We start from the raw sequence: 25,272 nt of genomic DNA, 5'->3' as shown, positions 1-25,272 counted from the left end.
AATCTTTATTTCTTTGTCTAGAAGTACTTTTACTATGCAGGTTTTTAGCTATGGTTGGTTTTATTTTATATAGTCTATGTCTACTAATATTTGTTATAAATAGGATAAAAATTCTAAAATTATATGTATTTCTTGGAGTGAAACCATTATTAGGTAGTGGGTATAATATCTAAAATATTATGTGATTAAAATGGCAGTTAAAACAGCAAGATCAAAAGGCTCTGGTATCCAGATGTCCTTGATTCTCTGAGTCAAAGGGCCATTCGGTTCAAAATAGGAAGGTAACTTTTGCTTCAGTTGATACTGTGAACAATACATGGGCATATGTTTGCGTTTTCTTAGGCTAAGGGAAGACCATGACCTGAACTTCTAAATCAAGGTCACATACTCAAATACCCACGGGCAGATAATTAAGAAAATGAAGCCGGCTGAATGGGAATGATGGGGGCTGTGGTAAAGTGGATAGCACAGGTCCCATCTAAAGGATAGAGCCACTACAGCACCAGCCAACTGACATGGTAATTCCTGTTATGAAATCTTCTGATTTTGTTTTTAAGAAATGTTAAGAACCCAGCTTCTTAGGTGAAATCTCCTGAATTTTAATATTGCCAATTACTAAGGATTATTGTTACTTTTGTCAGTAGTGTGCAGGCCAAACAAAACAGGACTATGGAAAAAACTGGGCCCCCGGGCTCCAATTTGTGGTCTCTACTCTAAATGCTTACTAGATCCTGGCATTCAGAAACAATATATAGGACTTCTATCCTGAGTATCATACAAAAGAGAACAAATGATAAGTGGAATAACAGGAATACAAGTATAATGGGTTGAATTGTGTCCCCTTAAAACTCGTATGTTGAAGTCCTAACCTTAACTGAGTCCTAACTGAGAATGTGAACTTATTTGGATACAGGGTTGTTGCAGATATAATTAGTCATGTTAAAATGGGGGCATTAGGGTGGGCCCTAATTCAATATAACTGGTATCTTGGTAAAAAAGAAGAAAACTGGCATACAAGAAGAAGTCCATATGAAGATGAAGGCAGAGATTTGGGTGATTTTTCTACACATCAAGGAATACCAAATGTTGCCAGAAAACCACTATAAGCATGGAAAAGATTCTTCTTCACAGCCCTCAGAAGGAACCAACCCTGCTAACACCCTGGTCTTGGACTTCTTGCATTCATGACTGTAAAACAATAAACTTCTGTTTTTAAGCCACTCCACTTGTGGTACCTTGTTACAGCAGCCCTGGAAAACTACCACTAGGTTGTTTTATCATCTGAACATTAATTAAGGTAATATACCACATCAATAGAATAAAGGACAAAAACACATAAGTATCTCAATAGACATAGAAAAAACATTTAACAAAATTCAACCCCCCTTCATGGTAAAAAACAAACAAACAAAAACTTCAACAAACTAGGAATAGAAGGCAACTTAACCGACTAACTGACGTCTATGGGCATTAAGGAGGGCACGTGATGTCATGAGCAGTGGGTGTTATATGCAATTGATGAATAATTGAACTCTACATCTGAAAGTAATGATACAATATGTTAATTAATTGAATTTAAATAAAATAAGAAAAAAATAAATGATATATATGAAAGACCCACAGTTAACATACTTAATGATAAAAGACCAATTGCTTCTCCCTCTCCCCCCAGGAGAATGTCTGCTCTCACTATTTCTATTCAATATTTTATTGGAGGTTCAAGGCCTGGCAAGTAGTCAAGAAAAAGAAATAAAATGCGTCCATGTTGAAAAGGAAGAAGTAAAGCTATTTCTATATAGATGACATGGTCTTGTAGTAGAAAGTCCTAAGGGATCCACTAAAAAAACTATTACAACTAATAAATGAATTCAGTAAGATTCCAGGATACAAGATCAACATATAAAATCAATTGGTTTTTCTATACACTTGCAATGAAAAATCTGAAACTGAAATTAGAAAAATGATTCCATTAACAGCAGCAGCATGGGGCACCTGGGTGGCTCAGTTGGTTAAGTGCCCAACTCTTGATTTCGGCTCAGGTCATGATCTCAGGGTTGTAAGATCCAGCCCTGTGTCTGGCTCTGCACTGGGCTGGGAATGGGGCCTGTTTAAGATTCTTTCCCCCCCCCTCTCTCCCCCCCCACCCCTCCACATGCTCTCTCTCCCTCTCTGACACAAAAACAACCAAAAACCCCTGATAGTATCATAAAAAATAAAATGCTTACAAATTTAACAAAGTAAATGTAAAACCTATACTCTAATAACTACATTGTTGAAAAAAATTCGATGTTAAAAAAACCTAAATAAATGGAAAGAGATCTCATGTTCATTGATCAGAAGACTTAATATTGTTAACAATATTCCTCAAAATCACCTACAGATTAAATGCAATCCCTATCAAAACCCAGCTGGCTTCTGATTCTAAGCTGATCCAAAAATTTATATGGAAATCCCTGGGGCCCGGAGTAGCCAAACCAATCTTGAAAATGAAGAATAAAGTTGAAGGACCTATACTTCCTGATTTTGAAATTTTCTACAAAGTAACAACAGTCAAGATAGTGTGGTACTGGCACAAGAACAGACATATAGATCAATGGAATAGAACTGAGAATCTAGAAATAAGCCCTCACATTTATGGTCCACTGATTTTTGACAAGAGTACCAAGGCCACCTAATGGGAGAAGAACAGTCTTTTCAACAAATTGTGCTGGGACAACTGAATATTCACATATAAAAGAATAAAGTTAACCCCTTAATTCACACCATATGCAAAAATTAACTCAAAATGGATTAAAGACGTAAATATAAGAGCTAAAACTATAAAGCTCTTAGAAGAAAACATAGGCACAAATCCTCATGACTTTGGATTAGGCAATGGTTTCTTAGATATGACATCAAAAGCACAAGCAACCAAAGAAAAATAGATAAATTGAACATCATAAAAATTAAAAACATTAGTGCTTCAATGGACAACATCAAGAAAGTTAAAAAAATAACCTATTGAACAGGGAAATATTTTTAAATCATATATTTGATAACAGACATATCTAAAATAAATAAAGAATGCTTACAACTCAATAATAAAGAACCCAATTAGAAATTCAGCAAAGGATCTGAATAGACATTTCTCCAAAGCAGGTATGCAAATGGCCAATAAGCACATGAAAAGATGCTCAACATCAGTAGCCATTATGAAAATACATATCAAAACTACAATGAGCTACAATTTCACACCTACTAGGATAGCTATAAAAAAAACAAAAACAAAACAGAAAAACAAGTATTGGTGAAGATGTGAAAAAATTGCAACCCTCATACACTATTGGTGGGAATGTAAGATGGAATTCTCCTAGGGGTTCCTCAAATGTTTAAACATAGAACTACCATGTGATCCAGCAATTCCAGTCCTAGATATATACCCAAGAGAGGTGAAAATATATGGCCACACAAAAAGTTGTACATGATGTTCATAACAACATTATAATAGCGAAAAAGTAAAAACAACACAAATGTCCATTAACTGATGAATGGACAAATAAAATGTGTTACATCTATACAATGGAATATTATTTGGTAGTAACAAGAAATGAAGCACTGATACATGCCTCAACATGAATGAACCTTGAAAAATATGTCAAATGAAAGAATCCAGACGTAAAGGGCCACATATTATATCATTCTATATTTCTATTATACGCCTGCTGCCAATGTTATCTCTTTTAACATACCTTCTAGAGACCTTAGTAGGCTTTCTAAAGTCATGATAGAACCTATCACTTTACACTAGAAATAAGTATGTGATCACAGGATAAATTCAGATCCAAATATAGATATATAAATATAGAAACAGTTACATGCAAGGAGAGAGTAGGGGTGGCCATGAGCTACTTACATTAATAATAACAAACAGATAAGCTGTACCAGGGTCTAGTAGACCCATATTCAGTGAAAAGTTCTTATCTTCTGTTCTACAATGTACCACAGGGTATCTGGAACGGGACAATTTTGGTTAGAATAAACACCACAGCCTAGAAAAACACTCCCATCTCCAGGGGAAAGACTGATCTCATCTCTCTACTCAGGGTGAGTCAAGCAGAAAAGCCACCATTTCTCTTTGAAGAGAAGTCTCTAGGAGTGAATTATCTTTATGCCAGGTTTTTCTGCCGCTGATCTGAGCTCTTCATTGCCTATCAGGTATTTTTTTAAATCTTACATCTAAATAAAGAAGGCACAAATCATCTTTTTTTGTGGATTTCAGGCCCTAAGTGTTTTCATTGAATTCTTATGAATTTTTCTCCTCCAAGTCTTCTGAATTAGTGGAACAGTGTAAAAGAGTGAACCTGAGTATACTCAAAATGAGCTGAGATATACCTAATCCCCTCACCTATATGCAAATAAAACATTTAAAAAACAGTTGTTGATAAAAGTAAAATGTCCACGAGGGTAATGCTCTTACTCTCCACTTTGTACAGTTGTGTAAGCAGACACACCATAGTCTTCACCAACACTGAGGGAGATATCTGTACCCAGGGAGATGTTGACCTCTTTATGTAAAGTATTAACAAACCTAAGGGTAGAGACATTGTTACACATCAGACAAACCTTTATAAACAGGGACATCTGTTTACCACTATATCCCCAATGCCTAGAACAGTTTTTGGCACACAAAAGGTCATGTTATTTATTGTTAAGTGGATGAATAAATGAACTCACATGTAAGAAATAATCAGTAGTCTTCGTTATCCTTAACTTTATCTTTCCTGAGGTATTAGTTTTCCATCTGCCACACCCTCACGTCATCTCTAGCTAGGATGGACACTATCGTGATCACCCATGGCAGGCTGAGTCTCCTCACTAATCCAGCTTAGGTGCATCCAATTTCTTTCCCTTTTATAATGGTGGGATTCATCAGTTGAGACTCCACTAAGAAAAATAATTATGTATATGTATAAATATATATACTAGAATTTATATAAACTGATACTGTATCCTCTTATAAATGAAGTCTGATTTGACTTATGCAAAACTCAGACTCCCAGCCCCTGGTAGGTTGAGTTATCATTTTGGAATCTGCAGACAATCCTGGACACTTCCAGAATGATCTTTTAAAGTGTCCTGAACCTGTATTCCTAAACTGTTTCCTCAGTATGGGTTTTGGTATTTTGATAGCTTTTGTACTAATCTCTGGCCCACAAGATAAGAAGGGCAGTTTCCTCTAGAACCCCTAAAGTTGATTCCTGCACTTTAGATAATCCTGCACTGATCTAGAAATTTCCTTTTACCCCTTCTGGGAGCTCCTGTGGTTCTTCTGGCTCTTTCCCCCAGGGAAGTCCTATCCTCACTATTGTCTTACTTATTTTGAACTGTTTACTTTTTCTAAAGCATATTCAAAAGCAAATTATTATGACTGTTCCACCCTTCAGCAAAGTTCAGACATTTCATTAGAAGTTCTCCTCTGAAGTGCTAGTCTCAACAGCAACCACCTAATCTTGATGGCCATAGGCACGTGCATCTCTCTATTTAATGCCTGATTATCTGCTACAGAGAGCAGGTGACCTCTTGGGGGCTCCATCTCTGTAACTTTCTTTAGCTGTCTGACATGACTTTCAGCCTTATCTGGATTCAAAACCAAGTTTTTGACTCCAAAGGTGTTACCTTTACTACACCATGCCTCTACAGGTTTATCATAAAATTATACTTTAAAAACACAGTAAGAGATACTCAACTACCAACCATGAAGGGAGGATTATCTGCTCACTTCTAAATTTTTCTCTGGTGATCACAGAGATGGAAGTACTCAATTATTTTCCTGAGAGCAAAATAAATGGATAAAATTCAACAGAAAGGGATGTGTGCATCAGAGCACAGGGAGCATATACACATATAGGGGTATCTTTTTAACACACATGGGAAAGCAAGCCTATATGCCTCTCATTGTTCTGGAAAATGCTTCTGACACCAGTGCCCTTGATATTATAGAAGAGAGAATCCATGTACAAGACAAGTAGAATGTGAGGCTGCTTTATCTGAAGCCTCACAGATCAGAAGAGACCAAGATACAAAACAGAGTGGCCTTGGATCTCCTTGACAACCAAACCTTACGGCTGTCATCCCATTGGTTGTTTTGTTTTCTTCATCCTTCACCTATAATGGAGGAAAGTAAAAATCAGTTACAGTTGACAAGGAACTGATAATCAGAAAATCTGATCATCAAGCACATCTTTGGTAAGGTATTAATGAGCTGGTCAAACTCAAATAACAATTTGGACCCTAAGGCTACTCCTCAACTTACCATCATGCTGGAAATGTTTTTTCCATCTTCTAGAATGATCAGACTGTACCAGTTCTTCTCCTCCATAGAATGCTTAGTATAGACAGACAGATTGTGATATTTTAGGTAGAAGTGGAAATCCTGGCTTTTTGTCTTTAGGTGGAGCTGGGCATAGCGTGGCATCTTCTGTAGAATGAAGAAACTGTCACATTCACATTCTACCCTATCACAGGCATCACTGTCTCATAGAATCCCATGGTGGGTGAGCTCATCAGATACTTTCAACTTTGCCCTTTAACCTAGCAATTCTATTTTTAGGAACACTCCATGTGAGAGTAATTAGAGGCATGCATAAGGATTTATGAGTAAGGATGTTCTTTATAGGATTATGTATATTAATAACAAAAACTTAAATACCTATAAGGAAATGCTTCAATAAACTATGATATATCCATAAAATGGAATATCATATGTCCATTAAAATCATGTTCTCAAATTATCTAAGGACACAGAAGGATGCTTATGACATGATTAATGTTAAGGAAAAAAAGTTCAATACAGCATATAGAGTTTGACTACTTTTTAGAAATTAGTTTATTTGTGTATACCAATATGCTGACTGATCATCTCTGGGTGATGGAATTATAGGTGGTTTTTATGTCTTTCCATACACTTTCCAATTTTCAACAACAGACGTACATTACTTTTATTGTTAAAAATAATATTTTAAAATAAATATTTCAGGAGCACTGGGGTGGTGCAATTGGTTAAGCATCTGACACTTGGTTTCAGCTCAGGTTGTGATCTCAGAGTGGTGAGATCGAGCCCCGTATCAGGGTCTGCACTTGGCATGGAGTCTGCTTGAGATTCTCTCTCCCTCTCCCTCTGCCCCTCCTGCTCATGCTCTCTCTCTCTCTCTCTCTCAAATAAATAAATAAATCTTTAGAAAATATAAATATTTCAGAATATGTACAGTAATAGTAGTGAAAATATGCAAGCCAAATCCTTCCAGAGGATGTGATATTAGGAGGCAGTTTGAAATAACAATACAAATTACAACCTACTGAGACCTTACAATGTCCCCGACACTATGCTAAGTGCTTTACATATAATACTTATCCTTACAACAGCTCATGGCGTAAAAATTATTGCCATTTTACAGTTGCTGAAACTGAGGTTTAGAGATAAAATAACTTGTTCAGGGTCTTACAGCTAGGGAATGGCAGAACCAGGAATTGGACTGGGGACAGTTTGACTCTACAAGTGCATGCTTCTAACCACTATATTATGCTGTCACCTTGTTGCATAATCTGAATGTGTTTCTAATTTGTTCAAGTCCATATCTCACCTGAAAGGATCTGATGGACTCCTCCAACAGAGTATTATTTTCATCTCCCAGTACTGTCACCTTCACCTCATCATCTGCCAGATTCAAGGCTTTCAGGAAAATCTCTTGGGGACCAGGCTGCAGTGGGGTCATTCTCTTAGGACAGAGAACACATGTCAGAATTACCAACAAACCTTCCGATACAAGGAGTACACATATCTCAGTCCTACCTCTGACATCCTAGTCCATCTAGTCAGGAGGACACAGTTTTCTCCCTCTCAAGGGCATTTGGCTTAGAAAACTCTTGAAGGCAGTTTGGAGAGGGAAACACCAGCTCAGTGCAGCAAGCACTGATGCTACATGAAAAAACTCCATGCTTTTTGACTCAGTTGTGATCTCATACGTCATTCCCCAATGGCTATTCAATCTGCCAAATATTCAAAAGCCTGTCCTCCCAAAGAGATGACGAGATAGCTTAGATATTAGTGTTGGGGAATTCCTTGACAATATACTCTGAATCACTTAGGTGGGAGGTGGGCCTCATTTTGCATTGCTGTTCTACCCCTGTATCTACTCATTTACCACAGAGAGTTATGATGCATCTTCTTCAAAACAGGTTCTGTGCTAGGTCCCAGGTAATCAGGATTGAACAGGCAGAAGAGTGAACAAAGATACGGTCTTGCCCTCATGGATCTTAAGATTTATTGAACTCACATTAATTTTTATCTCTACAGCTGCAGCAACTGCAAATGCCAGGCTTGCTAGGATCATACCAACAGCCATTTTCCTAAGCGATCTGCAGAGGAAAGGGAGAGACAATTATATGGAAACTGTAGACTGTAAAGGCTAAAACTGAAACCCTCTAAGCCTACCATTAAAGACCTTTCCTGATTTGGTCCCAGCTACTTCTCCCCTTCACACAGCTTTCTTCCTCTACTCATCACACTGAACAGTTCTCTGTTAATTCACCACATTTTCCCACCTCAACTTCTGTTTTTGATGGTCTTTCTATCCATTATGTCATCATACCAAAAAATAATAGTAATGCAGCCAGATTTATTGGACATTTACCATATGCCATGCACTATACATTATTATCCCATTTTCTTCTCCTCCATAAGTCTTTCTTGACTCTGGCAGCAAGAAGGACTCTCTTCTTTCTCTATAATTCCCTGGCACTTAGCTTCCCTACTTGCTGCACTTAATATATTTCACTTTGGGTAATAATTATCCTTGCATGTGTTCTACCTCCCTTACTAAACAGTGAACTCTTTCAGCACTCATTTGTGCTGTTATATTTGTATGGCATTGGTGCTGAACTCAGTAGTATCTGCTCAACTAATGAGTAAATGACAAAAGGCCATCTGAATATCGTAATGTGGCCATCAAAAAGAAATTGCTATTAAATCCGGAATTAGAGGAGACTTGAAACCCTCCTCTGTCAAATTTACAAAGAATAACACTTCTTTTTCTTTGTTTTTATTTATATTCCAGTTAATTAACATAGTGTAATATTAGTTTCAGGTGTACAATATAGTGATTCAACAGTTCCATACAACATCTGGTGCTTCTATTTAGAATGGGAGAAAAGCAGTAATTAGGGACAACCTATTTCTGCTCTTACCAGGTCCCCACTTTGTTGCATACGGACAATAAAAGATTTAAAGCGATTAACTGTCATTATAGGATTTAGACTTTGAAGAGGCAACATTCAGGAACAAAGCAACAAGTTGATTTAGGAGCCTATTCTCACATACTTTTGAATTTCTGTGAAGCTTAGATCTACCCCTTCAACATCACACAGTTAAGTCTGCAGGAATGGCTTGGACTCTTTATAATGAGAATTAGTTAGATCTAATGCCCATCCTCCAGTACCAATAGGCATTTAGTTTATCTTGGATACATAGAAGCAGAAAAATGATACACTGAAACAAATAATACAAAGTAGAAAGTGCTGACATTGAATCTTTATCAAACTGAGCAAATATTAAGTCAGTCTGAGCAACAAAGGCATAGTGAGCACTTACGAGAAGTTAATTCCACATTTGGAAACCAGACGGTAAATGACAAGATCAAACAATGGGATGAAGATAAGAACCAGAAGGGGATTTAGTACCTGTAATACCATGGTAAAAAGGATTAGTTAACAAAATGTTCTATCTTGAGTGTAAGCATGTGCTCTCAGTTCCTTGTGTGCACTCTCTCTAACATTCAAACATACTTTCATCATACTAAGTACAGAATGATTCCACATCTCTCAGTCCCTTTACACCCAGGACTCTAATTTCCCCTGCATAGCACCTCAGCTTCTAAATATCCTACAGAATCAGTTTCATTTTGAACCTGTTTTTCTGTCAATCAGTTAGGAGTTCTTCCCCCTCATTTTCACTTATCTTCTCCTGTTCCACAGCCAAAGGGAAAATGTCATGGAGAAAAGGAGAGAAGGAAGAATTGGGGATTAAACGAGGGTTAAAAAAAGAACTGGGAGTCACCAATAAACTGAGATTCTGACTTCGTTATTCACACAACAAAGCCTTACACTTTCTTGAACAATATTTCCAAGATACTACCTTAACATGGAAAAAAAATCCAATGCTTATACTTTTCCTGTGAGCTCAAAATTCACCCTCCTTGGAGTTGGGCAGGAGCTGCTTACTTAAAAGTGGATGTGAAAGAGAAGTGTGGTGCTCAAGGAGAATATTTCCATCCCTATCTTTAACCCTCCTCAGCATACAAGGAAAGAAATGTCCAATTATGGTTGGTAATCCTAATACTTCAGATAGAAGTATAGATGAGGAAAGCCATAATTCCCATGAGTATAGAGCAATCTCCTACCTGCATCTGGTCGGGCTGAAGCACAAAAAAACCCTGAAACATTATAACAAATTACATTTATACAGTGGCTAAAGACAAGCTTAGATCAAAAATACTGCTGATTTCCGTGATGAGTATGGAGCCTGCTTGAGATTCTCTCTCTCCTTCTCCCTCTGTCCCTCCCCACCCCTTGTGCTCTCTCTCTCTCTCTTAAAAAAAAAAAACTTATTAGCAGGTGAGACACAAAAGATAAAATCCATCAGGTCTTTGGTTCAGGGCCACATTGTGCTTTTAAGCGTACTTGGGGAAACAGACTGGGAATGGCTTCAGGCTATGTTTGCTAAAGGCAGGTAGGCCTAAGGGAGAATATTTTTTTTCTTGCAAGAGAATAGGGTCAGTGTGTTTTTGTTAATTTCAGTCACTGCAGTTGTAGGTGGTAATGTGTAGCACAAGACATCATGGTTAGGGTGAAGACTTCCACTAACACATAGTGTTTCCAGAGTTGTTCTCCAGAGGGTCAACAAGAGAACAACTATAGTAAATCCTGGGCAACAAGAGAAAGGGGAAGAGTCAACTTATATTTGATGGGCTCCAAATGGGCTGGTTAATGAAATCCTGGCATCATTCCACCCTGCCTTCTTCACCACTGAGATAGTAGAAAAACAACATAATAATCTAAGTAGAACAATTGAGAGCAGAGATGAAACTCTGCATTTGCCAAAGAATGGAGACTAGAAAAACAGAAAATAATGTTTGCAACTTTCCCGTTCCTTATTCATGCACAAAATATTGCACTTCCAGGTCCTCCACATGCTCCCTGCCCGGAGACAGAGCTACATGTGTAGTAGCAGCAGTCCACCCTGAGCCTGCTGTGCCCCAGAAAGGCTGAGGGGAGCAAACAATCTCTATCCCACGTCTAGATCACTTCATTTACTATCTTCTCAGTACTTCCCTGTACACACTTGAAACCTTTCCATCCTGATATTTCTGATTTCTAAAGATAAGATTCTGTTTTTTATTTCTAGAGTAGCTTTTTAAAATTTTGCCTACTCAGTACCTTCATGTTAAAGACACCTCTCTTCTGATCTTAAGTCAGTTTTCAGGCAAAAAACACAAATCGTTTTTCCTTAAAAAAGGAAACTTATTTAATATGAATAAAAGAATAGATTTCTCTGGAAAATCTTTTCTCACCAAATTACCATTCATCCTGGTGGCTTGCAAGGTCCATCGTGAGCCCTAGGGCAGACAGACACGATTGTGAGAAATCTCTTTCCTGTGAGAGGAAAGGGGCTGGAAGAAGAGGTAGCCTTCAAAAGAACTGTTCTTACCTGCTGATCCAAAAGAGCCCAGAACATGGGCAATGGGATATAAAGGAGTAGTACCCTGGTCAGTGCCTTCACATCCATAATGAGCTGCTTCTGCAAGAAAGGGGAAGAAGGAACAGGTTGAATTGCTAAACTTGGTTTTCTTGCTTAGAGCAGAAATGTGCCAGAACAGTAAGAGAAGAGGTCAAATGCAGCAAGAGGGAATCAGTTTGGACTCAGGAAAATCTCCATGGAGGCATAAGATATTTCTGCAGTTCCAACTTACAGGGTATTTCTCAGCTGCCCAATCCAGCCAGTGTTGTCGCTTTGGAATGTCCCCAGAGCGGTTGTTGAAACGGTTGGAAATAGCAAACTAGGGCAGAGCATAGATATCAGAGGAGAGACAAAAAGAAACCATTCTAATTCATTATCCCTTCCCTCAGACACACATACTTTAAGTGACTTACTCCAACCCTTTGATTTCATCAGACATTGAATTTCAGAATAGTTCAGATATAATTTTATCTATCCCTACATCCTGTTGGCAGCATATATAACATATACACATTTCAGAAGATTTCTGCCAATTTTAAAAAAAATGGTTACATTATTATTATTATTATTATTATTATTATTATTATTATATTATTATCATTTTACTTAATGGTTGAGTAGAGGCACAGAGGAAGATGGATTAATCTGTTTGCCAAAAGGTACAGAGGTAGAACAGGGGTCATTGGGAAAAATGAATACCCATGTTTGAAGGTCTTTAAGCTCAGCATAGCATCTCTTTCCCATTGATTGAAAAAGGCAGGTAAATAATTCAGACTTACCCAGATACATTTGGCAACTTGAGTCACTATGTTTCCTTCAGGAGGTGGTTTTCTGTATATTTTGCTTCCCATTGCAAACACAACTGCAGTTGATATACAAACAAGGTTCTTAACTTCTCCTGTAGCACATTCGGTATGTCAGTGCTAAGGACAGGCTGCTGAAGTGTAGGAGTGACTGGCTAATCTTTTAAAGGGAGGGGACTGATTTAAACTTCCTGACTTTTGGAATTATACAAATTATGCGAGCCAAGAGAAGAATAAAAGGGTTAGTTGTTAGGGAAGTAATCCGTTGAGACCTTCCTCTATCATAGAAATGGAACTCTCTTCTTTCCCCACCTCTACATCTGATATTTTACCAACTTTTCATTGAGACTCTTTCTTCAGTGTAGTTCCCATCTGCCTTTCTTTTGCTTTACTATTACTACAATTCGTGTTTAGGACCTCATGACCTCCGCCCGGGATTATTAAAATGTCTTGCAACTAGTTTCTCAATCCCTGTTATCTTCCTTCTCTTATCTGATGCCAAATTAAAACCTTCTTTCCAGGACCTACCTAGAAAGCCCAAACTCCTGGCATGAAAGGCCTTCCCAAATTCATATTATCCTGATGATTATTATTATCAACCATCTTTGAAGGTTTATTATTATATGTAAAGTGTTAAGTATTTTATATACATTAACTGATTTCACCTGAAAAAGATACGTACTACTCTTTGCATTTTATTGAGGGCATTGAAGATAAAAGAAATTAAGCAATTTATGCAGATTACATAGCTAGAAAATGCCAGAAATTGCATTTTTGACCTGAGGTCTGTCTGACTCAAAAATCTATGCTCTTAACCACCACAAAGCATCTCATTCACTCATTCTTGCACTAAACACTATGCTAAACACTACCGGGACTGATGACAAAAAAGATGTGGCCCCCGTGGAGCTCACCTCAATCTACTGCTTCCCACTTTATGTTTCATTATTTTCCATTAGGTATTCTACATTCTAACCACTATTCATCATTCCTACAAAAAATTCTATTCTGTACCATTATTGTACTTGAGTTCATTCTCTTTTCCTCACCTCATATTCTTTAACCACATCTCCACAGCTAATTATAAGTGAATTTTATTTTCTAATTTTTCTTTCTATTTTCCAAATTACCAGCATTAGATGATACTATTTTTAGAATTATGAAATAATAAATATTATTGTTTTCAAGTTTATTAACTAAAATCAGCAGGAAGACTATCTTGGTACAATCCCGGATGTACTTCCTTCCTTAATCGATTTCCCAATTCCAGCAAGCTGTCCCTCTAGTAGGCCTTCTACAGAAGATGTCTTTGTCAGTGAGCAGTAGAACTTTCCAGTACCTTTATACACCAGAATGCCTGAATCTCCTTACTTTTCCTTACCTTAACTTTCTAAATTCTCTAGTCCTCTCATATTCACTTTACCACTATTTCTTTATTCATCCTCTCAGTTTCTCCAAAGCTTCTCCACATAGCACTCTTTACCTACCACAGCCTTCTTATTGTTGACAGAAAAAAATAGTTAAGAGAAAGGGTGCTAATCCTGGGAGACAAGTGGGCAGATAAAGAGGTATCTAGACAAGAGGAAGATTTTGGAGGGGAAATTGATTGCTTCTGAAATTAAGAATGATCTGGCAATCTCAATAGTGGAGGGGACAGTGGAAATGATAAAAGGAAGGCCAGGTGATAAACTGGATACGATCACACTTAAATGTCAAAGGCCACTTAACTAAAGAAGAGGAGTGGGAACCTTAAGTTTCCCCACTAGTTCTTCCTTGCTTTAGAGGATATTGCCCCCTACTTCACAAAGAAAACAGAAGCCCTTGAGTGGAAATTGTCTCAACTTCCTAACTCCTGTATCCACACCTATCCTCTCCTCCCTCCAGTTAGTTGAAGGTGATGTACCTCTGTACAAAGGTAATTCTGCCATGTGCATTTTCATACTGATTATACTGTCTTTTTCTTGTACCATCAACCTCTTTCTCTACTGGAGTCTTCCTAATAATATTCAAGCATGCCTACCATCCTCTCTTGACTCCATGGCACTTTCAGCTATACAGATCATTTTCCCTTTCTTACCTCTTATTCACTTTCTACTCTACTCTAATCAGTCTTGAATCTTACCAATCTACCATAACTGACATTCACCGCATCAGTGACTTTCTTGTTGCTCTATTCAATGGACATTTTTCTCCCTGATCTCAGTTTCCTACTCTGTAACATTTGTTACTCTGAACAATTCCCTTAGAACTCCTACCAATTTGGCCATTCCTTCTTAGTCTCATTTGTGGGCTTTTCCTCTTCGCCTATCTTTTCTTTTTAGTAGGCTCCATGCCCAGCGTGGAGCCCAACATGGGGCTTGAACTTACAACCCTAAGATCAAAACCTGAGCTAAGATCAAGAGTCGGATGCTTAACTGACTGAACCACCCAGGTTCCTCCCTCTTTACCTATCTTTTTTAATGCTGGTATTCCTCAGGGTTCTATTCTAGTCCTCTTTGTACTTTACTCTTAATTATCTCTTAGTTATTTCATCCATTTTCATGGTTTAGTTGCTATCCATACACTAATAGCTCCAGATCTTTATCTACAGCCCAAACATTTCTTCTGAGCTCGAAACCTGTATTTCCAGATAAATGTTTGATAACTTCAATTAGATGTTTCAAGGACATCTAATATGTAACATGTCCCAAACTAAATTCATTAGGATGATGATCCCACTATCTACCTAGTTGCTCTAGTCAGAACGCTACATTCAATGTTGACTTATTTTCTCCATCACTTCACATATCCAATCACATATCAAGTTTTGTCAATTCCACCAGGGTTGAGACTAGTCTGAGCTGAGGGAAGCACTCATCCTGAACACACAAATTTTAAAGAATGCCAAAAATTCAGTAATCAAGACAAATAATATCCTTGCCTCACCCTTAACCCATTCTCTCTCTACATTATAGTCAGAGACATCAATGAAAAATAAAAATCTAACAATCACTCCCATTCAGAATCCTTTTATAGCTCCCTACTCCAGATAAAGTTCTAATTCCTTAATGACTTAAAGGGTCCTTCATGATGTGATTTCTGTCAGTTTCTCCTCTTTATCTTTCTCCTTTATACCTGGGGCAATCTGAATTCCTTTAAGGCCTTCAGATATGTCACAATTACGTCTCACCTCCTTGTCTTACAGATATCCTGTCTTCTTTGATTAATTGCTGCTAATCCTTTAGGTCTCACCTTAGATACCACTTCTTCAGGCAAACCTTTTCTGGTCTTCGTGTTTTAGTCAGACATCCCCTCTGTGTGCTCCCATAGCTTTCTCTGTACTTCCCCAGTTGTGACACTGATCATACTATATTACAAATTCTTTTTTACTATGTCTGTCTCCTTTTTCCTGCTGGACGATGTAAGTTTTTTGAAGGCATAAACTCTGTGGCTCTCTAATTCACCAATGTGACCCAATAGCTAGCACAGGATTTGACACAATGAAAGTTCACTAAATAAATAAATGTGTGTTGAATCAATGAATGAAAAATATAGATGAAATTAAATTAAATTATTGTGAAAGGCCAGAGAATTGTTATTTATTGGTACACAGAAAACTGAAGCTGCTGACTAATAATGGCAACTAACACTTATTTAACATTTCATAGTTTATATAACATTTCACTTATAGCACCTCTTTTGATCTTCATAATTACTCCAATATGTTAATATTATTGTGCCATGATCCAGAGGAGACACGGCACTAATAAGTAGAAAACCAGGACAATATTTGGGAAAATGTTTGGCTTCAATGGAAGAAGGAAGCAGGGAATGTATTATCACAGTTTTCCTGGTATAACACATAAACTAACTTGGAATTGGAATTAGAATCTGACTGTGACTATTAACCCCCTCCTGATAGAAAATAATCAGGACTGGACATTGAGTCTCTGGGCTCTTTCTTCCTCTGTTGAGCTCTTTATGTGTTTGGACTGGATATCTTCCAGGGGTGGGTGTCACCCAAAGGTTCAGAGTGAGAACAGGTTTCCAGGTCAATGATCAGGAACAATCGCGTCCAAGTTTCCCCTTAGACTATGTAAACTAAACAACACACACACCCTCTTTCCTTTTCCTTTACTGGGTTGTCAGTGGTAAACAGAAGGCACTTGATCTAAGCTACATTGGTTTCTACCTACTTATCCAACTGCCCTTATTCTCTTTGATCAAGAGAAAACTCCTTGGGAGCCCTGAAGAGCAGGGCAGAAACAGCTAAACCTAGAAGCTACTTTAAAAGAATTAAGGGCGTTCTGCATGGAGCACTGGGTGTTAAAAAAAATAAATAAATAAATAAAAGAATTAAGGGACGCCTGGGTGGCTTAGTCAGTTAAGTGCCTTTGGCTTGGGTCATGGTCCCAGGGTCCTGGGATAGAGTCCTGCATCAGGCTCCTTGCTCAGCAGGGAGCCTGCTTCTCCCTCTGCCTGCCGCTCTCCCTGCTTTTGCTCTTTCTCTCTCTCTCTGTGACAAATAAATAAATTTTAAAAAATCTTTAAAGAAAAGAATTAAAATTGTTTTCCAATTACCAGATAAATAACTCTCAGATGAAATAAGCTAGTTTGAGAGAAAGGATTAATTATCTTCCTTGCTTCCTTACATATTTTAGTGTAGAGCAGTGGATCTCAGCCTTGACTACACATTAGAATCACCTAAGAATTTTAAAAAATTATAGATACCTAGGCCCCATCCTGCAGAGATACTGACTTAATTGCTCCCATATGGGGCAGAGGGATCAGTCTTTTTAAAAGCTCTCTAGGAAAGTTCTTAGTTGTGTAACCTTGGGTACGTTTTCTTTTCTTTTCTCTTTTTTTTCTTTTCACTTTTCTTTTCTCTTCTTTTCCTTCCCTTTCCTTCCTTCCTTCCTTTGGTTTCTGACTTCATTCAGTTAATTTATTTCCAATGTCTAGGGAAAATTCCTGCAATAACACTTACCTAATAGGGTTAGTGTGAGGATTAAATTAAATGGCTTAGATGATGTTTCTCATCAACAGGCATCAGTGGTTATTAATTTCCCCTGTCCCAGTGCACTCACCAAGAGCTATCACCATAAGTAATCCTGGAACTCCGAAAGCCAATGCATAGCAGTCTTCCCCAAAACACTGCACATCTCCTAAAAAAAAAAAAAGTCACCCTGAATCTTGAGTCTTTGATGTTTGAGGCTCTATTCTGCAAGCTCAGGTTTGTAACGTCGTAGACAGCCATCCTCTTTCCTCCTATCAACTAATCCATAATCCTTCTTTAGGGTCAGACAAATCAAGATTTTAAAAAATTATCTCGGATTTTTAAACCCCTGTAAAAGGAGAGGATAGACATCAGGAAGCCTTGAAAAGATTTTTGACTGGCCAGAGGAAAACCTTATACAAGTCCCCTCAGAAAAGATCCTAACCTCTCAGCATGGGTGTGATAAATGTAGAAATCAGGCTCCCTGCATTGATGGAGAGGTAGAAGACAGAGAAGTATCTAGTCCGTTCCTTTGCCTGAAAAACAAAACAAAAACCAAACCAGGACAAACCATCAATGCAATGGGCCTCCCAGCTCCAGATCCACCCTATGTTCAGACTAAGCTGGAGGTACATACACAGAAACAGATTCAGATATTGCCTCCATGCTATCTGAAAATCAGATTAGATATTTTAACACATAACCCAAACATATACCCATCTTTCAAATCCCAGTACCAGTATCTTTAACACTCTTATACCCCTCGTAGGCAAAAATGATCATCCTATACACTATGCCACTTGTGCCCTATACATGTCTATTCTAATATTAATTTCTTTGCATTAAATGTCTGTTTCTTTCAGGAGGCTGAGAGTTCCTTTAGAACAGAAATCATGTCTTACTCGTTTCTGTAATCCCTACTACCTAGCATAGCACCTGACATATATTATAGACTCAACACATGTTTATTGACTGAATTAATTAAGTGAATGAGTTAAATAATAGATATTGTGGAATGTGTGCTAGGAATAGCACTTGAACTCAGTTCCTGTAAGCACTAAGTGCTTACAGGACAGTGGATTAAACTGTTGATTAAGCAAGGTAGTTCACCTAGTGCTTACAGGAAGTCTACCAAAGAGTATAAAAGGAAATCTGTGAGCTTAGAAGTTGTTGGTGGAAACTTGGAGGTGGGTTTGTCTTATTACTGAAATGTCTTTGTGGAGCAGTTACCAAATGAAGCAACTTTACGATGAAGTTGCTGATGTTTTATTCATTATGTCTCATTCTGGCACCACAGGTCTTTTCCTGACACAATAGAATAATCTGTCCTTCCTTATTTACTATTCACAGTGTGTTTGCTTCCTCCTCTGGTCCCCTTTTCAACCTATTCCACTCACCTATTTGTACAGTTCATTGTGCATAGAATCCCAAAGGCTGCCAAAGGTCGGTATTTCTCCAAAGTCAGCAAGCAATTATGATCTATGGTACCCCAGACAGATAAAGAATATAAAATAATAATTCAGACGGTCTGAATGGTAGGAGAAACACAAGAGCAGGACACAGAGAAAGAACAGAGAGAGAAAAACCGGAAACATGAGAAATAGCTATAGATTAGGGAATAATACATGAAGACAGGCAAAAAAGAAAACAGAGAGCAAAAAAGAGGAAACCAGAAATGTTGCCTACTTAAGAATAGACTCTTTTCTGAATTCTTAATCTCAGGAAACAAACTGAGGGTTGCTGGAGTGGTGGGGGGTGGGAGGGATGGGGTGGCTGGGTGATAGACATTGGGGAGGGTATGTGCTATGGTGAGCGCTGTGAATTGTGCAAGACTGTTGAATCACAGATCTGTACCTCTGAAACAAATAATACAATATATGTTAAGAAAAAAAAGAAGATAGCAGGAGGGGAAGAATGAAGGGCGGGAAATCGGAGGGGGAGATGAACCATGAGAGACTATGGACTCTGAGAAACAAACTGAGGGTTCTAGAGGGGAGGAGTTGGGGTGATGGGTTAGCCTGGTGATGGGTATTAAGGAGGGCACGTATTGAGTGGAGCACTGGGTGTTAAACGCAAACAATGAATCACGGAACACTACATCAAAAACTAATGATGTAATGTATGGTGATTAACATAACATAGTTTAAAAAAATAGACTCTTTTCCTTGCCTATGTGTCACAGTTTCCTCATACAGGCCCATTTTTAGCTTATCCATACTGGGTCCCCCCCCCTGCATTAATAGTGGAAAGTATTTAGGAAAGAGGGAATGATCAGACAAGTTCATCTATAAAATCTCTTTCTGTTTTATTCTGAACAATCATTTTCCCTTTCACAGGATCTCAGCCAGAGATGCTTAAATCATCTCTACATTGCTCATCATCTCCCATCCCTGAAGCACCTACCAAGTTTCTTCTGAAATACCTCAAGAGAGGGTAAACTCACTACTTCAAACTCTATTTGAAGTTTTTCCTTCCATTGAGCAAAAAATTTCTTATAGCTTTCACTCCTAGTTCTGGTTTAATTACTGACATCCTTCCAATATCTATAGACAGCTATAATATTTTCTTTAATTCTTATCTTATATAGGCTAAATTCTTCAATTCCTTCAACCTTTCTTCATAAGATGTGTCTTAGGCCATTCACCACGCTGGTCACTTTCTTTTAAACATCTTCCAATGTTTCCCTCTATTAATGACCAGTACCCAGCACTGAACAGAACTTCTGACCTGTGGATTACGTCAATCTTGGCAAATAGCTACCTGGCAGGTACATTTTTAATGCCTGCTCTACATTCTTGAAATCACAGAAATAACAGGATTCTTACATGTTTTTCTTCAAACTGGTCTCCACCAAAAGCTGCCACGCAGGGCTTGATACCTCCTGTCCCCAAAGCTATTAGACTCAGGCCAACCAATGATAGGACTCTGAAATGGAGAGGCAAGGATACTAACCATATTGATACTAAACACAACTGCAGAAATTGGATATAGATATACAAGAGAAAAAAAATGTGCACAAGGACAAACACCCCCTTCACATTTCTTCATGTTTCCATCTTCCTTCACTCCTCAGAGAGACTCAGGGACACTTACAATCTTTATGACTTTCTGGCCTCTGCCAGAAAGTATACTTTGCATGGGAAGGTTTTGTCCCTGATGGTCCATTTACCCTTTGTGTGCAATAGATAGAAGCAGATACTGAAGGAACTCCAAAGTTAAATCACTGCTTCTCAATCTTGTCTTAATTTAAGGGATTCACCAATAGAAGGACCTTATAAACACCTATCCCACATACCCTTACTAACCACAGAACAAAATGGTAAAATTCATTGTAATTAAAAGAATTGTCACTAATTTTTGATGCGACACTGAAAAGGAGGCATCTAATATTTATTAAAATGTAAAATTCTTAACTCATTGGATAAATACATGTGTAGCCACATTATAAGCATGAATATAAACGATCTACTTCTTGAACAACTGTAATCCTCTCTACTTACCGAATCAACTATCAGAATGTATCAAATGCTTCTGCCACAATAAACATCAATAGCTTAAGTAAAGAGGAACAGAGCAACTGGAATATATGGAACTACACATAAATGGAAATAATCCAAGCTTTGAACAGGACTTCTACAATGTGTTCTAAGGAAATATTATGCACATTTTTTAATCCTAGCAAAGTACAGATGCATGGGTAGGTGAATAGGTGAGGAAATATGGGGGACATGAGGTTTTAATAATTGTCTGCAAGCATATGATGAGTTTTTATGAAAAAGATACTAGCTAGGCAATCTACAAGTCTCCAGGTGTTTAATAAAAACAAATGAGGAAGACAAAGTAGGAAAGAGTTCAACTGGTCATAAAATAGTTTTTTTCCCAACCACTTTGGTAATAAAACAATAGGTTGAAAATAAAGGGACATCTCTGCTAAGAAAACAGAAAATACCTGTAACGAATGTGTGAGACATTTACCTGTCTAATGGAAGAATAGTGGTTTAGTTTATTCAATGATTTTACTCACGTGTGTACCATTTGTCCCCCTATTATTGGTAAGGCACCCAAGGACTTGACCACATGGCCAAGCACATACACCAAGGAGAGATAGATGATTGTCCTGTTGAGAGAGTTAAATCAGTCAGTCTATACACAATTAAGAAATGGGCAGAAGACATGAGTAGACACTTTTCCAAAGAAGACATACAGACACATGAAAAGATGGTCAACATCACTCATCATCAGGGAAATACAAATCAAAACCACAATGAGATACCACCTCACACCTGTCAGAATGGCTAAAATTAACAACACAAGAAACAACAGGTGTTGGCGAGGATGTGGGAACACTCTTACACTGTTGGTGGGAATGCAAACTGGTGCAGCCACTCTTGAGAACAGTATGGATGTTCCTCAAAGAGTTAAAAATAGAACTATCCTATGATCCAGCAATTGCACTACTAGGTATTTACCCAAAAGATATAAAAGTACAGATTCAAAGGGGTACATGCATCCCGATGTTTATAGCAGCATTATCAACAATAGCCAAATTATGGAGAGCCCAGATGTCCATCAACTGATGAATGGAAAAAGATGTGCTGTGTATATATAATGGACTATTACTCAGCCATCAAAAAAATGAAATCTTGCCATTTGCAATGATGTGGATGGAGCTAGAGTGTATTATGCTAAGTGAAATAAGTCAGTCAAAGAAAGACAAATACCATATGATTTCACTCATGTATGGAATTTAAGAAACAAAACAGATGAACATATGGGAGGGGGGAAAAAGGAGAGAGGAAAACAAACCATAAGAGACTCTTAATGATAGAGAACAAACTGAGGGTTGATGGAGGGAGGTGGGTGAGGGATGGGCTAGATGGATGATGAGTATTGAAGACGGCACTTTTTGTGATGAGCACTGGGTGTTGTATGTAAGTGATGAATCACTGAATTCTACTCCTGAAACCAATACTGCACTGCATGTTAACTAACTAAAATTTAAATAAAAATAAAAAAATAAACAGAATTGAGAGGCTTGAATAAGAGCCTCAGAGTTCATACTGTTCTCAGTACTAGGATAAATGGAGTAGGAGGAGGAAGGGGTGGAAGAGGAAAGACCTTCCTGAGAAATGTACATAGAAATAGTAACGGTGAATGAACTCTTTACCCTGTGGTGTTAGAGGTAAAGGATGTTCCCTTCAAGCTCCTTTCTCATATGTGACCTGTCCTTTCCCCTCACTCACCCCACACAGACACAGAGCATCCACAGGATGGATTTGCGGCAAGCGGTTTTTTTAAGCTAGGAGAACCAGGACAACAGGATACTTTGATCTGTGATTTTTTTATCAAGGAATGTCTTTGGCTCTAGAAATCAATAGGGGTCAAGAAAAAACTCCAGGTAAACAGGAAAAAGGGATGGTTAACACAAAGAACTTTCTCTAAACCCAACCACTGGGATATACAGAAAGATAAAGGGCTCTCAGTTTCAGCCTGGTCACTTGAACACTTGGGTTAATTGTAATCCTCACCACAGTTACTCCATGTTCAAGTTTCCAAGGGTAAGAAAGCAGTCGGGAACTATGAATAGAGTGCCCAGTGATAAAGATCATGCAGTTGGTTGGGATGTCTTGTATTATTTTTTCCAAGAAATCTGAATGGCAAATAGGAAGTGGAACAGTGAGGAATTTGAGGAAGAATATGTAGAGATTTACACACTGAAATATGGCACACTACCACACATGCAATATATTCCTTATGTGCATTACTATGCCAGCATTCTTTTTATATATAAGTAGAATGTTAGTACTAGAAGGAACCTTGGAAATTACATGGTTTACATCTGTGATTTTAAAGTGTTATATGCTGGAATATAAAGAATGAAATGAAGGTATCAGAGAGAGGCTGGAGATGCCAGCAATTTCAGGTTGTGGATTTTTCATCCTAAATGCCTAATCTCTCTAGGTTGGCTGTCCAGGGAAGGGACCTTAGGGGGTTTATAATGGCAAGTAGGGTATAAGAGGTTGGGTGACTAATCCGGGGCATTAATTGCTTCAAAGCAATTAACATCAGAGGGAGGGGGCAGGCTTTCCCAAAAGGCCTTGTAGCATCTTCTAAAGAAAAGTTTTCTTTGTTGGAATAAAAAGAATAAATAGACTGGGAATAAAAAGGGATTGAAAAAAGGCCAGCTATCATGAACCCAAAAGAGATGATCTCTGCTAGATCATTGGAGAGAAAAAACAAAAGGAGTGTGAGCTGGAGTAATAGAGTCTGTGTAGGGAGATCAGAGCAATATCAGATTGTTGGACTAAATGGATGCAGAAAGTATAAATGGTTTAGAAAGAAAATAAGCAAACTTTTAGGTGAAAGGCTCAGGGAATTAGTCTAGGATATGAAGAATATAAGAGAGGAAGCTAATGGCAGGAAACTTTAACAGAAAGAGAAAGAAGCCAAGATGGATTTGGACACTCTGCATTTGAAAGGAGGCCACTGAAATCCTAACTATAGGAAACAGAACTTTTCTGGACAGACTTGACCAATCTTCCCTCTGCAAATGAGGAAGGTGAAATCCAGAGATGTCAAAGAACATTCCTAAAGTGACATTCTTGGAGTGCCTGGGTGGCCAGGTTGGCTGAATGTCTGACTCTTGATTTTGGCTCAGGTTGTGATTTCGGAGTTATGAGATTGATCCCTGTGCCAGGTCCATGCTGAACATGGAGTCTGCTTAGGGATTCTCTCTCTCCTTCTCCCTCTGCTCCCCCTGCTCACATGCTAGCTCTTGCTCTCTCTCTCTTTCTTAAAAAGAAAAAAAAAATAAGTAAAGTGACATTCTAATTAATTAGTGTTAGGGTTAGGTCTAGAATTCTATGTCTAACCAGTGTTAGTGTTCCTTTAGTTTTATTATAGACAGGTTAATGTAGAAAAGAGAAAGAAGTTTTAGGTTTTATCTCACTACCAGAGCCACTGTTAATTAAAGTGTAGGAACTGAGAAGGATGTGCAGTGATGGCAGAGAAAGAGACCTAGCATGAAGAAGTTCAGCTCTGATGAGACAAAAAGGATAGGAGATGGAAAGGACATGCTCTAGACCTACTCAGAGAAAGAGAAAAGAGAAGTGTAGAGATGATACCCAAAAGCATATTTGGCAATAAACACATTTAAGAGAGTGGTTGTAAGCCTGAACTGATAGGCATGGGTCACAGGGTATAAACACCACACTAGGGACTGACTAAAAATGTTTGGCTCTCTGTAAAAGCAACTTGACATAAAAAATAGCGTTCTAGCATGCAGTTAAGCCTCTCAGTAGATGTTTATAGACATCACGAGAAGCCATATCCATGCTTCAATTTTGGAGGAAGTCATTTTAAAAATAAAAGAAAGTACTATGTCATGTATGAGAGTCTTTTATTCTATAAAAATTTATTTATTGAATAAAGACCATGGCTTATACTTTTTATTCTGCATATAATGCCAACCTCCTATCTGGATGGACTTGGTGACCAATACTACATAAGTAGCAAGCATAAATCTTAGACACCTTCCCACCAACCTTCTCTCAAGTCAAGAATCTGTGTTTACTACCATGCTATGGTTGTAGCTATATATTAAATGCTGATTAAACACTTTAGAACAATGGGGCGCCTGTGTGGCTCAGTTGTTAAGTGTCTGCCTTCAGCTTAGATCATGGTCCCAGGATCCTGGGATTGAGCCCCGCTTCGGGCTCCCTGCT

General features: G+C 38.1%; 1 protein-coding gene across 1 annotated transcript in view; it reads right to left on the bottom strand.

Moving 5' to 3' along the window:
- SLC15A2 (solute carrier family 15 member 2) overlaps nt 1-25,272 on the bottom strand; it is a 31,726-nt gene that overhangs the window by 2,573 nt on the left and 3,881 nt on the right. The window contains exons 4-19 of the mRNA XM_025868900.2: nt 21,573-21,665; nt 20,374-20,473; nt 17,994-18,084; nt 17,640-17,717; nt 12,550-12,632; nt 12,003-12,089; nt 11,741-11,830; nt 11,604-11,648; nt 10,434-10,466; nt 9,626-9,714; nt 8,313-8,394; nt 7,620-7,754; nt 6,293-6,457; nt 6,098-6,144; nt 4,457-4,567; nt 3,893-3,989 (exon numbers count right to left, since the gene is read on the bottom strand). Of these exons, the coding sequence (XP_025724685.1) occupies nt 3,893-3,989; nt 4,457-4,567; nt 6,098-6,144; nt 6,293-6,457; nt 7,620-7,754; nt 8,313-8,394; nt 9,626-9,714; nt 10,434-10,466; nt 11,604-11,648; nt 11,741-11,830; nt 12,003-12,089; nt 12,550-12,632; nt 17,640-17,717; nt 17,994-18,084; nt 20,374-20,473; nt 21,573-21,665 (1,426 nt within the window). The remainder of the gene's footprint in view (nt 1-3,892; nt 3,990-4,456; nt 4,568-6,097; nt 6,145-6,292; nt 6,458-7,619; nt 7,755-8,312; nt 8,395-9,625; nt 9,715-10,433; nt 10,467-11,603; nt 11,649-11,740; nt 11,831-12,002; nt 12,090-12,549; nt 12,633-17,639; nt 17,718-17,993; nt 18,085-20,373; nt 20,474-21,572; nt 21,666-25,272) is intronic.

The sequence above is a fragment of the Callorhinus ursinus genome, unplaced genomic scaffold, assembly GCF_003265705.2.
Source record: "Callorhinus ursinus isolate GAN/ISIS: 27379988/994484 unplaced genomic scaffold, GSC_fseal_2.0 scaffold1, whole genome shotgun sequence".
Lineage (NCBI taxonomy): Eukaryota > Metazoa > Chordata > Mammalia > Carnivora > Otariidae > Callorhinus > Callorhinus ursinus.
This window is presented reverse-complemented; position numbering and strand designations above follow the sequence as displayed.